General features: G+C 48.4%; 1 protein-coding gene across 3 annotated transcripts in view; it reads right to left on the bottom strand.

The window, feature by feature from the left end:
- ETV5 (ETS variant transcription factor 5) overlaps nt 1–13,214 on the bottom strand; it is a 69,726-nt gene that overhangs the window by 7,750 nt on the left and 48,762 nt on the right. For all 3 annotated transcript variants that reach the window (XM_069089375.1, XM_069089377.1, XM_069089376.1), the window contains 3 exons: nt 11,538–11,597; nt 2,955–3,023; nt 2,664–2,833 (listed from right to left, as the gene is read on the bottom strand). In XM_069089375.1, coding sequence (XP_068945476.1) covers nt 2,664–2,833; nt 2,955–3,023; nt 11,538–11,597 — 299 coding nt within the window. The remainder of the gene's footprint in view (nt 1–2,663; nt 2,834–2,954; nt 3,024–11,537; nt 11,598–13,214) is intronic.

A 13,214-nucleotide genomic window follows, 5' to 3' on the forward strand; every position in this document is an offset into this window, starting at 1 on the left:
CCCCCAAAATTCATTAATGCAGATTCACAGCTAAAATGGTTCCAAATTAAAGCAGAGTTGATCACAATGGAGAGGGCACTAAGTCGGATGGCTATCAAAGGCGTTTGACTGGGGGACCGCCAAAAAGTGACTGCATTCCTACACGGAGTAACAGACATTGTGGCCAATTACCCAGTGTGCTGCGTAGCTGCCTACAATTACAGCTCCAACAGCCTTTCCTCGGCTTCCCTCCTCAGACTGTTCAGAGATGTCTCCTTACAGTGATTCCAAGGTGTTACTTAGAAAACCTGGCCTTGTCCTGGACTATGCAGGGCGAGACCCCCAAACCACCTGGGGAATTGATAAAGGCATGTTCCAGAGAACAACAGCAGTCATTAATAGAGACAAATTTGGACACGGGAACAGGACAGGAAGAGGCCTCACTGAGTTGGGGGCAGGTGGAAGAAAAGTCAATTAGTTTAAGGAGACTTAAAAGGGTCCAGCACAGTAGGCGCTTAATACACTAATTTGCTCGCTTATTCAGGCCACCCAGAGGGGCCATTTCCTCACTTATGTCGTGGTCACATGGTCTTTCCCGTTAGTTCTCTAGAGGACAGTTTCCTCATTAAATCAGAAAGCTGTCTGGTCTTTCGGCTCCGTCCCTCTGATCGCCATCTTCCTTACTGACTGGGGGGCTGGTGGCAGGGCGGCCCAGCACATCCCAGCATCAGTGGTCCAGAGGCTCAGAGCCCAGTTCACCTGCTGCTGCACAATCTGCTTAGATCTGAGCCTGTTGTAACAAAGGGGCTACCCACAGGATAATGTGGGGCCCAGCTAGGTCTGCTGGATTCAAGGCCCCAGGCTCTCCCCCTCACTCGGTTGCAGCTGTGGCGCTGAAGGGATACAGGACACATAGTCTTAGAGCTGAGTGAGGGATCTGTGAAGAATCAGCCACCCCCTTCTTTTCTCTCTCTTCACCAGAACCCTAATGCAGCTTATGTAACTTAACCATTGTCCTTGAATCATCCCTCTGGCTCTGGAGCTGGGCTGGGTCTTGATGGACACAGAATGACTCATTCTATCTCGTGATAACAGAGGTTAGGATAACCACAGAAGCCTTCCTTAGAGCTGGGGCTTTCCAGGGAAGCACACTGGGTAGTCCTTAACCAGCCTCTTAAAGACTTCAGTCCCTGAGAACCTGCTTTCCAATCTTCTATAGTTATAGACTGAAGAAGTCCGAACACCTTGGCCCACACAATGGACACAACTGGGGGATCACTGTTGTCTTGTCCTTATTTCTTGTTATTTACTATTGGGCCTGGGCTCGTTCTACTCCAGAGACTGCTGCACCTTCCTCCTCCCCCTTTCCTACCACTGATGCCTCTGTGCAGGCCATCCCATCCCTTGTAATATCCTCCTCCTCCCTTTTCTGACAGCCAAGCCCAATTTTTTTGCTTTTTTCTGGAGGGCAATCGGGGTTAAGTGACTTGCCCAAGGTCATGCGGCTAGTTTTTGTGTTAAGTTTCTGAGGCTGGATCCGAACCCAGGTCCTCCTCCATCCAGGGCCAGTGCTCTATTCACTGTGCCACCTAGCTGCCCCCAAGCCCATTCTTAAAGCCTGACTCACACCACCTCTTACATGAAGCCTTCCCTGAAGCCCAACGATAAAGGGGCTCCCCATTAATGAACTTGGGTCACACTGCATGGGGGTGATCTGCCTGTAAGTCTTCCTTACTAAGACTCCTTACTTGGCTCTGAGCTCCAGGAAGTCAGGGATTCTATTTTATCAAGATTTTCCAACTCCCTAAGTGCCAAATACAGCACCCTCCCTGCAGCAGGTGCTCAGTCCTTGCTGAGCTGAATTAATTTGCGTGCCAGATTTCCTATGAAGGCGCTAAAGTTGTTCTCATCTTTCCACTCTCCTAGCTTCGCCCCGTGAACGGCGATTTTACGCTTCAGGCCACACAGCCCTCAGATAGTGCAGAGAACACTTCCTCTCTTCTGCCCAATAGCCCGGTTTCTTTACGCTCTTCTCCATTTAGAATAACTAGAAGATAAAGCTGGCCTTTCAGCATGCCAGACCCAAAGGCCAACCTGATTTCTTGATTCATGTGGTACTCAGGAAAGGGGAGCAGAGCTGCGAGCCCTTTCCTTCCTCATTAAGAGCTTGGAGTCTATTTTGGGGGCAAGAGGAAATGGGAGCGGTTCCACGTGGAGGCCTTTATGGCCAGGGTTTGAGTCAACAGGGAGGAGAATGGGTTATTTACAATGGAGGTTTGGGTTATCTGCAAACCATTCCGAGGCCACAAACCATCCCAAGGCTGATTCAGCTCACACAACTGACTGGACAGTTCTGGTGTGTGCTGCCTCTCTAGGCCAGGGCTGCCCCCATAACCCATTGCCAAGGCCTCCCAAGTGGGGGTGTTGGGGAAGAGAAATGGAGCCAAATGGGCTTCTACCCCCACTGTAGGAATCTTGGCAGAAGAGCAGAGTCAGAGAAAAGCACTGGCTCTTACTTGAAGCTTTTCGGTAGAGATGCTCACCAAAAACTCTCTATTACCATCCCAAGGTGGCCTGTGAGAAGAGATCTCTGTGGTCAAGAACTGAGCCCAGCTGGGAAGGGCCTCCAAAAGGAAGCCAGAATAAACTCAACGACCACCCCGTCTGGATGACAAAACTCATACCTCTTCTGGTTCTATCAGCTTGAACTCCATGCCTCGGCCTGTCCAGGCAATGAAGTGGGCGTTGGCTGGGTCATCGAGGAGAGTAACCAGGAACTGCCAGAGCTGGAGGGAGCCTCGTCTCTGGTAAGGGGGACCTTCCCGGTACATGGTGGGTTCCTGTTTGACTTTGCCTGTTGGACAAAGAGACTCAGTAACTGCCATGTGAAGGCACTGAGGCAATCTGAAAGATGGCTCATTAACTTGTTTGGCCTCGCTCCCTCCTTCCCTCCCTCTCTCCCTTTATCAACTTACCCTCCAGCCTCTCTGGTACAACACAGGTGTCATCAAAGTACAATCGAGGGTCTTTGTCACATGAAAAACCTGGTTGGGAGATTCAGAGAAAAAGGTGGAACATTTGGTTGTGAAAGATCTCAACTTATTTCTCTATTAGACCCTTAGTTGTGAAGACTGAAATAAGGTGATACAATCTGCTGACATGGTGCTGCTGCATCCAGGCTCAGAGTCTGAGGGCCTTCTAAAGACTTAGGTCTTCCTGTGCTAAAGGGGCTGATGGAGCTCCAAGCCCCAGAGGGAATCTGTTTTTGCTAAGGCTGACAGGGCTTAAGCAGGGATCAAGGGTGACTGCCGTCCCAATGCAAACACCGGCGGCTCAGAGGTGATCTGAGGAGACTACCGCACACCTAGGACCCTGACAGCCTCTTCTTGGGCAAGTGCCAGTTTTGACTTTCTGATAACTCTCTATAAAGAAAACCAGTGCCACAAATCTCACGTGTTGGCCGTTCTACAGCACCCCAAAAATAAGAACCAAGAAAAAGTCCATCCAGGAGAGAGCCACTAAATGGCTGGAGGCCTGTAGAAAAGCATCTAGGAGTGAAGAAGGGGCCCCACAGCCGAGGAACAGCAAGCCCTGACAGGATAAATGACTTGCCCAGGGTCACATAACTCTCTAAACAAATTTACAAGTAGTGACAGTCAGGTGGAACACTGATTCTGGAGTCAGGAGAACCTGAGTTGTTCAAATCTGATCTCAGACACTTACTAGCTGTGTGACCTTAGCAAGTCACTTAACCCCGACTGCCTCCAAAAAAGAAAGAGAAGGAATGACAAGATTTTCCAAACAAGGTAGAATATTATGGAAGGAAAAAAGGCAAGACTAAGAAGGAAGATCTGAAATTCCAGAGCCTTGGAACTCTCTCTAGGATCATGATGGGGCATCCTACTCCATCTCCAACATTTCCAGGTAAGATCAGAGGCACAAATATGCAAAGGCCAGTCCATTTCCTAGGTGTGAGAAGCTACCAATGTGGGAGGGAGCTCTCTCCTTCGATGAAGACTGTGACCCTCCTACACTCTGAAACACCAAGCCTGGGAACCTTTGAAGGCACACAGAGAAGGCACTTGCTCACGGTTTTCCCATGCCTGCTAAGTGTCAAGTCGAGTGTGAACGCTGCAGATTCTCTGGCTCCAGGCCTAACTTAACTCCATCCCCTCTGACAGCATCAGTGGCTGAAAAGAATCAGTGAACACTTCCAAGGGAAGCCAGGCCATCTACCTCCTTGAGGGCAATCTCTGCCTGGAGGGGAGGGGACGTCCGGGAAGCCCAAAACATGGTGGCTCCTTCTTTTTGTGCAGTCAGCACCACCCCTGGAAGAACTAAAATCAGAAGTGATGGAGGGAAACGTGGAGAGGATGGTGGCCAACCCCCTCTCAAAAAAAAAATGAGGGTCATTAATGCATCTCTAAAAAAAAACAGAGGCAAAAGAACAGAAGGAAGATTAAAAGAAGGGCAGACAAGCAGGGGAGCTTGAGTTTATTATCTAATAAAAAGCAAAACCAGCTGTCCACAAAAGACTCGTAGCTTGATGTACAACCCTCTCTTTCGGCTCTACTGTGCACGTGGAAATGTCCACCCTATTGAGTTTCAGAGTCCAAATCCAAATTAATCTAAAAACCTAAAGAAATACAGTAAAGTGTGTGTGTGTGTGTGTGGGGGGTAAACGACAGAAGCACAGCCATCCTTTAAGAGAAAGAAGCATTTTAAGAAGGGCCCTTTCCGGTGCCTGAAGCTGTTTTTAGCCCATAGTTTCAGAGGTTGTGCTCTCTCAGCTAAGGTCACTGAAGCAATCTCTTGTCATGAAAAGCCAACTGAAACAATCTTCTGTTTCTTAGACTGGACCAACAGAGTTTTTACATTTTTTAAAGAGGGGACTGGGAGATGGGGAGAGCCCCAGATTCCGTGACCCTGGAGCAAGACAAGAGGAAAGCTGGTGTGTTAGTGTGGATCTGGCTGCTGAATGCATTAAGCAGAGTAACCACTCAGTAAGCAATGGAAAGCTCCTGGAAGTCCTTAGAGTGATCTAAATCCAGGTCCAGTGCCCACACAAGTCCACAGCAGAAATACCCTGCCTGTTGCTTCCCCCTGGTGCACTATCGTTCTTTCTCTCTTGAATACCCATCTCCCTTCCTCCTTCTCTAAGCAAAACCAGGACCCCCTGCCCCAAACTTCTTATGTCCGACGTCTCTCTTGTGCATTTGTACTCAATCTGAATAAAAGGCTCTATTAAGATAGCTCCTGGGATGTTTATAGAACTCAGATCTCAAGGGCTGGGGACAGGCCTCTTCACAATTGACTTAACCCTATCATGAGGAAGAAGGTTGGGCTCTGGAAAAGGAACTTAAGCTTAGCTTCCCTTCGTCTACCTTTCCCAAGAACACAAATGCCAGCAATCAACAAAACCTGCCCTCCTGGTATGAGTACTAAGAAACTCTTGGGGCTTGAAGTCGCCATTTTTGATTCCTAAATCTTTATGAATTTCAAATTTTCCTTATCTTTGGGTTGGGATAGGGACCTAGCCACTCTTTGGTATATAATATTATATTAGCCTGAACACAATGACAGGAATATTATTTAAGTCTGTTAAGGGATCAAGGCTAAGTGACAAAAATATAACTAATTCTCTAAAGTCTGTAAGATGAAAGAAAATGGTCTTAGAAACACACATATAAACACACGCACGCACGCACGCGCGCGCACACACACACGTACTGAAGACAAACAACAAGGTCTGAATAAGCACAGAATCATAGTTTATCCCGTACCTGGAAAAAGAATCCCCATTCCATATATAACTGGTCCTTGGCCTTTCCTCACAGATCTCCAGTGGAGGCCAGGGGATTCTCTTTGCCTGCTCTAAGGAAAGTTTTGCTGATATCCAGCCTAACAATCTGCCTCTTTACAATCATAACCCAGTGTTCCTGGTTTTTCCCTTTGGAGACAAAGAGAACAGGTCTTTGTCCTTTTCCACACAACAGTGGGGGGAAATCTTTTAAAAAAAAAACCTTGGAGCCCTTCTCTCTGCCCCCCCAAGCCTTTTCATTCCCAGTTGCTTCAATGGATCCGCATGTGGCCTGGACTCAGTTCATCATCCTGAACATCTCTACACTCTGGGTGTGGTCCACCTTGGACTTGTCCTCTACTCTGCATCTCTCTAGCACAGCCTGGGGGCTGCACCCGTACTTCTGTCTGCTATGATGGGCTCTGGTCTCATACCAACTTCCAGAGTTTTGTGAGTCCACTGAGGCCTCCGGCTCCTTTTCAAACAAACTACTCTCTGACCGTGATGCTGACATTTTGTCTTTATGAAGTAGCTTCTTTGGAAGTTAATACCTCTTGAATTCCATTTTCTTAGATACAGCCCAAGACTCGAGGCTGTAAAGATCTTTCTGGATCTTGACTTTGATGCCCACTCCAGCGCTGGGTCATCTGGCAAAGGCTCTAAGCAAACCACACAGACTTTCATCCAAAGCAACGCTAAAAGGACTGAACAGCCTGGGGCCAGCTAGGCCCAGAAGCCTGTACCACTCTTTTCCATGTAGCCGTCAAACCATCAATGACTGTTCACCATCTCTAGGTCCCTCTAATTATGCTATTGCTTAGCCCAAGACTGTCCATTTTTAGTTAGAGAATCTCATTAGATACTTATCAAATGCTTTGCCAAAACTTATATCCAGACCACTGCCCAGAATCTACCAACTTAGCAACCTTTCAGAAAAGGAGATGAGGCCTGTATCAACTTAGTTCTTGATGAGCCCATTCTGGAACTTGGTAACCATCACATTCTTTTCTGGATGTCCACCGATTGTCTCTGCTCACCTAGCTCAGAATTTTCCCATGAACCAATGCCAACCCTGTCATGAGACTCTCCCCATCTCCTCCTTTTTTCTGAAAACTGGGACCTTTGCCAGCCCTTCTCCCCCTTTTCATGATCTTTCATCTATCAGCGATGATGCTTTGACATCCCATGTGCCAGTCCTTTCAGCCCCCAGGGATGCAGTGCATCTGGGTCAGGTGACCCACATTTATCAATGACAGTGGAGAGTTATTGCTACAGAATTGCTGGGGGAATTTCCTCACCATGGAGCTCCTTCTGGGTCCCTATCCCTCTTCCTATTTGTTCCTTTTCTTGTCCTTTCCAGTCCAACAGTCCTCCTTGGGTGACAAAACAGAAACAGCCTAGAGGTGAACAGCTCAGGCCTTTCTCCACTGTGGTGATGGGCCCACTCCCCCTGCCCAGTAGGCCAAGTCGTCCTCCGGTCCTCTTCTCTCCCCTCCTGTCATCCTCACCTGACACTCTTCTGGTAGCACCATGATACGCTTACTTCTGGATTCATTCTGTTAGCTGCCTTCGCATCCATCTGTTGCAAAAACAGATGAGACCAGGACCGGGACCAGGGCATGGAGCAATGGGTACTCCCTAGAGAGGAAACTCCACCCACCAACACAGGTCAGCATCTTCTCTGCAGTCTTAGAGAGTGTCTGGAGCCGAAAGGTTGTGTGACCTTTCCCTGGGACACATATAGGGTGGGGGACAGGTGGGATGTGAGGCCAAGCATTCAGGCTGCCTGTCTCCACTACATACTGCCCTTCTTTTTGGTTCAATTGGCTACTGAGTTCTCTGGGCATGCACGTCAGTCTCTTCAGACAATTTTCCTGTTTATTCCTCAGTGGCGTTGTTTCCTTTGGGGCATCCCTTGTGATCCGACTTTTCCTCTGAACCCTTTGAAATCTGTCCTCCCCAAGCTTAGGGTGAATGTCAGACCATTTCTATTCTTATCACAGACTCTGCGATGGCGCCTCAGCCCTTTCCCCACAAAATTCCCTTCCTTCTTTTTATTTCCTCTAGTCTGAGATCAGAACTTTGAAAGAGCATCCTGATGGGACACAGTGCTGGGAGACCAGAACCTGTTCCCCATGTTCAGGTCATTAGGAACCTCCCCCTATATAGCTCTAGCAGTTTCTTAACTGGCCCCTCCGTGCCCAGGCTCCAATGCCCCATTCCTCTTCCCCATCATGGCTTTCATTGAATCTCTGCAATGCTTAGCAACATTCAAAGGGTCCTTCACTTCTTAGCCCGGCATTCAAGGCCTTCCACAGCCTGGGCCCAAGCTACTCGGTTTGGCACTGTGCTCTTCCAAACTTTAGTCAAGCTTAACCCCTGGGGCTTCCTTTGCCCCGCCTTTCTGCTCATCCTTCCAACCTGCTTCTCTATCAGAACATACCTGTCCCTTTGAAGGTCCAGATCCAAAGTCACCTCCTCTCTGCCCCCTTCCCTGGTGGTCTCAGCTGGAAGGGATGTGTCTCTTCTCTGAGCTCATAGCGCTTCCTCTGGGCCTTCCACACGCCCTGCCTGTTACTGTAGGTCCCTGTGCACTCTCTCCATCTCTATGAGCTTGTGGGCTTCCTGAAGGCAGGGCCAGGTACATCTGGTGCCCGGCACACAGGGGGCACTACACACTTACTGAATTAATGTTAAGTGAACACAAGAGACCATACAAGTTCCTAGCCTTGTGGATACAGAGGAATTGGAGCAGAGCCACAGGGAGCTAGATGGTACAATGGAGAGAACACAGGTCCTGGAAGACTCATCCTCCTGAGTTCAAATCTGGCCTCAGACACTTACTAGCCGTGTGATCCTGGACAAGTCACTTAATCCTGTTTGCCTCAGTTTCCTCATCTGTCAAATGAGTTGGAGAAAGAAATGGTGAACTACTCCAGTATCTCTGCTAAGAAAATCTCAGTGGGTCATGAAGAGTCATGTACAACTTAACAACAAATCAGAGACATACAGTGGAAGGAAGACTGGACTTGAGTAGGGAAGGGCCTGGATCGTGTAACCATGGGAAATCCCACAAGTGCTACAAGCTTCAGTCTCCTTATTAAGTAGGGACAAGACCCGCAGAACTTCTGAGATGGTGTGAGGATTAAATCACACATCTCACGCATGCGCACGCACACACACACACACACACACAATGATTAAGTCATGAAGCTACTGCAGCTTTAGGCTGCACTATGACTTTGGGGACGCCCTGTATATAAATTAAATGCTCACAAAGCCTCAAAGTGTTCTATAAATGCCAGTTATTTGGTCTTATTTTTGTAGTCTAAGGCCACAGGTAGAATGCCAAATTACATATTCTCTCAAAATCTGTTCCTATCCACTAATTTTACGTTTCAGCTCTGGAAACACAAACTCAGAATCTAAGTTGGAGAGTCCAACGCCATATTTCAAAGTGCACAGGCCTGCTTAAATTAGCAGGTTATTTTTAGGGTCTTTTTTTCCTCTCTCAAAGACTAAAATACGCACAGTATAGAAAGGAAAAAAGGGGAGTCTAAATTAGACGCTAGGTACAGCTTCCTGGACTCCTCCGGGGCAGGCCTGCCTGTCCAGGTGGCTTCATGCCTCTTGCTGAAATATCTGGCAGTTGCTGTGAGTTTGGGTGAAATGTCAGTTACCTCTGCATTAGTGGTTGTGGACAGGAAGGAGGTACATGTTTTAGGTAGGAGGTGGGGAAGCATGAAAGGGTTCATGGTGGCAGCAAGAGGAGGGAATGGTACCACTGAGATTGATCGCAGATGTGATCACAGACACTTGTTTCTCTGACTGCTTCTATAGGCATCATCCAAGGATGAGAAAAACATGGTGGGCTAATTTAAAGTAGTCGATTAGACCGGCCTCAAAGAACACACCTGCCTTCTGAATGAAGTCTGTCTGGGGGATGGAAGTGAGGAGATAGGAAGAAAGTACCCAGGCTGAGCTGTGTGCACAGAGCAACCCCATGCATGTCCCAAAACACCATCTTCAGGTACACACTCTTCTCCTAAGCGGGGCAATCATACGAAACACTTCCCATCCTCTTTTTCTGCCCCTCAGTTGACTATCGCCAACACCAGTTGATGGAGCTTGGAAGTGAGTCCCTCCTACCTGGGCCTGGCTGAAGCAGCCAGCCAATGGGCAGTTCTTTCTCGCCAGTGACTGGACACTCTCTTAGAAGCCAACATGACCATTTCTGGGGCTGCAATCTACCATGGATCTTGGTGTGAAGAACAATGCTGTTCCGAGCTAATGACTCCCATAAAACCCAGTCCTTCTTAGGACTGCCAACAATCTCTTCCACTCAAATTTCCCAATTCTATGGAAAGGAGGTTCATGTGAGTTGATACAAATATTGTAACCCTGCATGAAGGACACTCCTGAAACAAAGCTGGCTTTCTATTCAGCGGGGTGGAGGCCGAGATGCCTCATCAACAAGCCATGCTATACGTGCTAACGTAGCTTCTGCCCTCCTCTTGAGACCCTGTCTAATGCCTCTGCCTGGGAGTGGAGTGACCCTCAGTCTGACTAATGGCATCAGTGATAGCTAAGCTAAGAAAACCTTCACCAGCGGTGGTCCACGGCTGCATCTGCAGGCCGAGGGCTGGCCAGCTATGCCCCTCAGATCATATCTTGTGTTGGACATTTTACATTGGGATCATAGCAATCCATGAAGGCAGCCTACCAAGGGGGCAGTGGAGGGCCCAAGGGCCTCAGCAGAGGAGGGAGAGCCCAAAGGATGAGATTTCCGACCCTTCAAGGATCAAAGCACATGACTCACCGACAGTAGGTCGGCAGCACAATCTTCATTTAAGAATGCCAAGACATTCTGTTCTCTATCTGTCGTGTTAGCTCATGTTCTACATGGAGCCTCCTCTCCCTTCACTAAGCCAAGTTATCAGTGGTTTGCTCTTTACCACGTGGCCCCCTTCAGGGTGACAGCTACTTATCAAGGCAATGACAAATGCAATTACATTTTGTTTTCCTGAGCCCTGCCTAAGTCAGGATCATAATTCAAAGACTTCATCCCCAGGCCTTCCTTTGTCTAAATAAAACTATTTACAGCAACATAATCCCAACTCTATTCAGTGACCCTAAAAAGGTGATGTAATCTTCACCTTCTCCTAATGTCTTAAGTCCTCCTCTGATACCTACCAATGGCTTTGGAAGCTGTATCACAGTGGGACTCATAGAAGTTCAACCTCAAGTCAGAAAGTCTTCAAATGCAAAAATGATTCCATTTAGTTCAGCTTATCACAAATGTACTAGGAACCTACTATATGCCCAAACCAGTGACAGGTAATTAAAAACAGAGACACAAAGACAAAGATGAAAAGAGTCCCAGCCCTCAAGGAGTGGACACTCTAGAGCCCAGTGTGTCCACTATTCAAGGACCAGTCTGCTTATGTCTGCACACGTTTGTCAGTCAGGGATGGCTGCCACGTGAAGACCAGGAGCTCATGGGAAGGGGCTGTGCCGAGTGCAAGGAGGTCTGGCCCTTGTCATGTGAGAGATGAGCAAACATGGTGTCAATATGACCTCCCCATGGTGCAGTGTCTAAACAAAGCTTCAGAAACCTCCTTGGTGCTTCTGACAGCTCCACTAACCTCAGCACCCATTACATAAACACAGTTGAGCCTGGGATAGGAAATGTTAGCTTCTGACACGCATGACTCTGGGCTTACTTGGGGCCACACAGCCCCAAAGGTTAGCTGCTTACCATCATGGCTGCTGGAGAAATAGCCTCCTCTCATGTAGGATGACTGGCAGTTAGGCACTTCTGAAAACAAAGCAGAAAGAGGTATCAGAGGAACAGAAACATCCATTTGACAGCTGAACCCTGGGTGGGGGAGTGTCTCAAGGAGCTGGCCCCTTAAACCATCCACTCTATATAGATAGGCCTTTTTGGTCCCCCAATGGCAGCGATGTAAGCATGAATCCAAGAAACAATGTGGGAAAGGAACAAGGAAGATCAGCCTTAGTGGATGGAAGCAAGAGGGGCAGGGGGAGAATCTAAGATCTTAGGTGTCTGCTTGGGGTTCATAGTTTCCTTCCTATTTAACAGTGCCAAAGAGAGAAGTCTGGGCATCGGGGGAAACCCTGGGCAAACAGAGGGTCAAATGGAGGGGCCTGAGAGTGCCAGCGGCCCATGCTGATAGGCAGACGAGAGCACCTTTCCCACTATCTGTGGTAAACACGGAGACCCTTCATTTTGAAAGTGTCTAACTGTAAGAAAGAGGAGCTCTGCAATCCTTCCAGGCTGCCTGGGGCTAGGCGGGGAGGCGCAGCAGCTTGAGAAGTCTCCCCATCTGCCCCACCAATAGATGCCATGTTCACATTCAGAGGTCAGAGTATTTTTAGACCTAAGAGATTAGGGGATTTAAAGAAGGGCCGAATGCAAGCCGTACGGGGAGATTTGGAGGGTTTGGCAAGGCTATTTCAACCATCTTCTAAGAGTATTAAAGTGAACCAAGAGCCCACTCAAGCACCATTTTCTCTGGAGAGTTCCTGATCACACTGTCCATCAGTAACAAAGGCAGATCAACATGCCCACGTTGGGTGAGCAAACTCCTATGTCCCCACTCTCTAGAGCCACCACAAACTGCCTCAGGTTTGAAGAATGTGCACACGGCAACGTGCAAATCTTACTTTGAACTGTCTGAAAATCATCTGAGAAACAAGCCAGCTGAAAAAAACTGTGTCCCGAGTCTCAGGAGGAGCTACTCTGAGTGTGAGAAGCTGGTCACATGAACTCCAAGAAGTATCACAAAGGGTTGGATGAGAACTGCCATGAAAATCCGAGTGGGACAAATGTCCCTCCCTGGGGCTGGGTGGTTCTCAGGCCTGAAGCAGCCAGCGCCCTGATAGGCTGACCGTTCACTCCTTCTAACAGGTGTCTGACATGTGCTAAACTTGATCTGGGGGAGGATGACAGAACATTCTAGTCTCCTTCTGTAAAAGGAATAAAGGTTCTTGCAGACCAGGCCCCTCAAAGAGAAGCCACTCTGCCTTGGGCAGCCTGGGCCGGCGAGGGGCACAAAGAGGTCAGCATTAGTGCTTGCAGAGGCCACAGACTCTGAAAACGTCCCCGTCACACGATCTGGGGGCAGAGCAGAATGGAGCCCCCAGTCATCCGGGGGAGAGAAGGAGAAAAGTGAAAAGACAGCAACCAATCCTGTCATGACCAAGAGGCAAATTCCATTCCCTTCTTCCCTAAAGGGCTCACCTGCCAAAGTGGGTCCCTCAGGGGCTGGTTTCTAACATGCTTATTTAAGCTGAAGCTCTAACAATACTTTCTGTGAATCAACACCAGTTTTTGAGCTGCCTTCCCAGGTCACACTTCTGAGGCTTGTGACTGAATGGTTCTGGGAGATCACTGGAATTTTTTCCCAGGTAG

This window comes from Petaurus breviceps, unplaced genomic scaffold (genome assembly GCF_028583685.1).
Source record: "Petaurus breviceps papuanus isolate PSGF00001 unplaced genomic scaffold, PetGlider_PUasm1.0 186, whole genome shotgun sequence".
Lineage (NCBI taxonomy): Eukaryota > Metazoa > Chordata > Mammalia > Diprotodontia > Petauridae > Petaurus > Petaurus breviceps.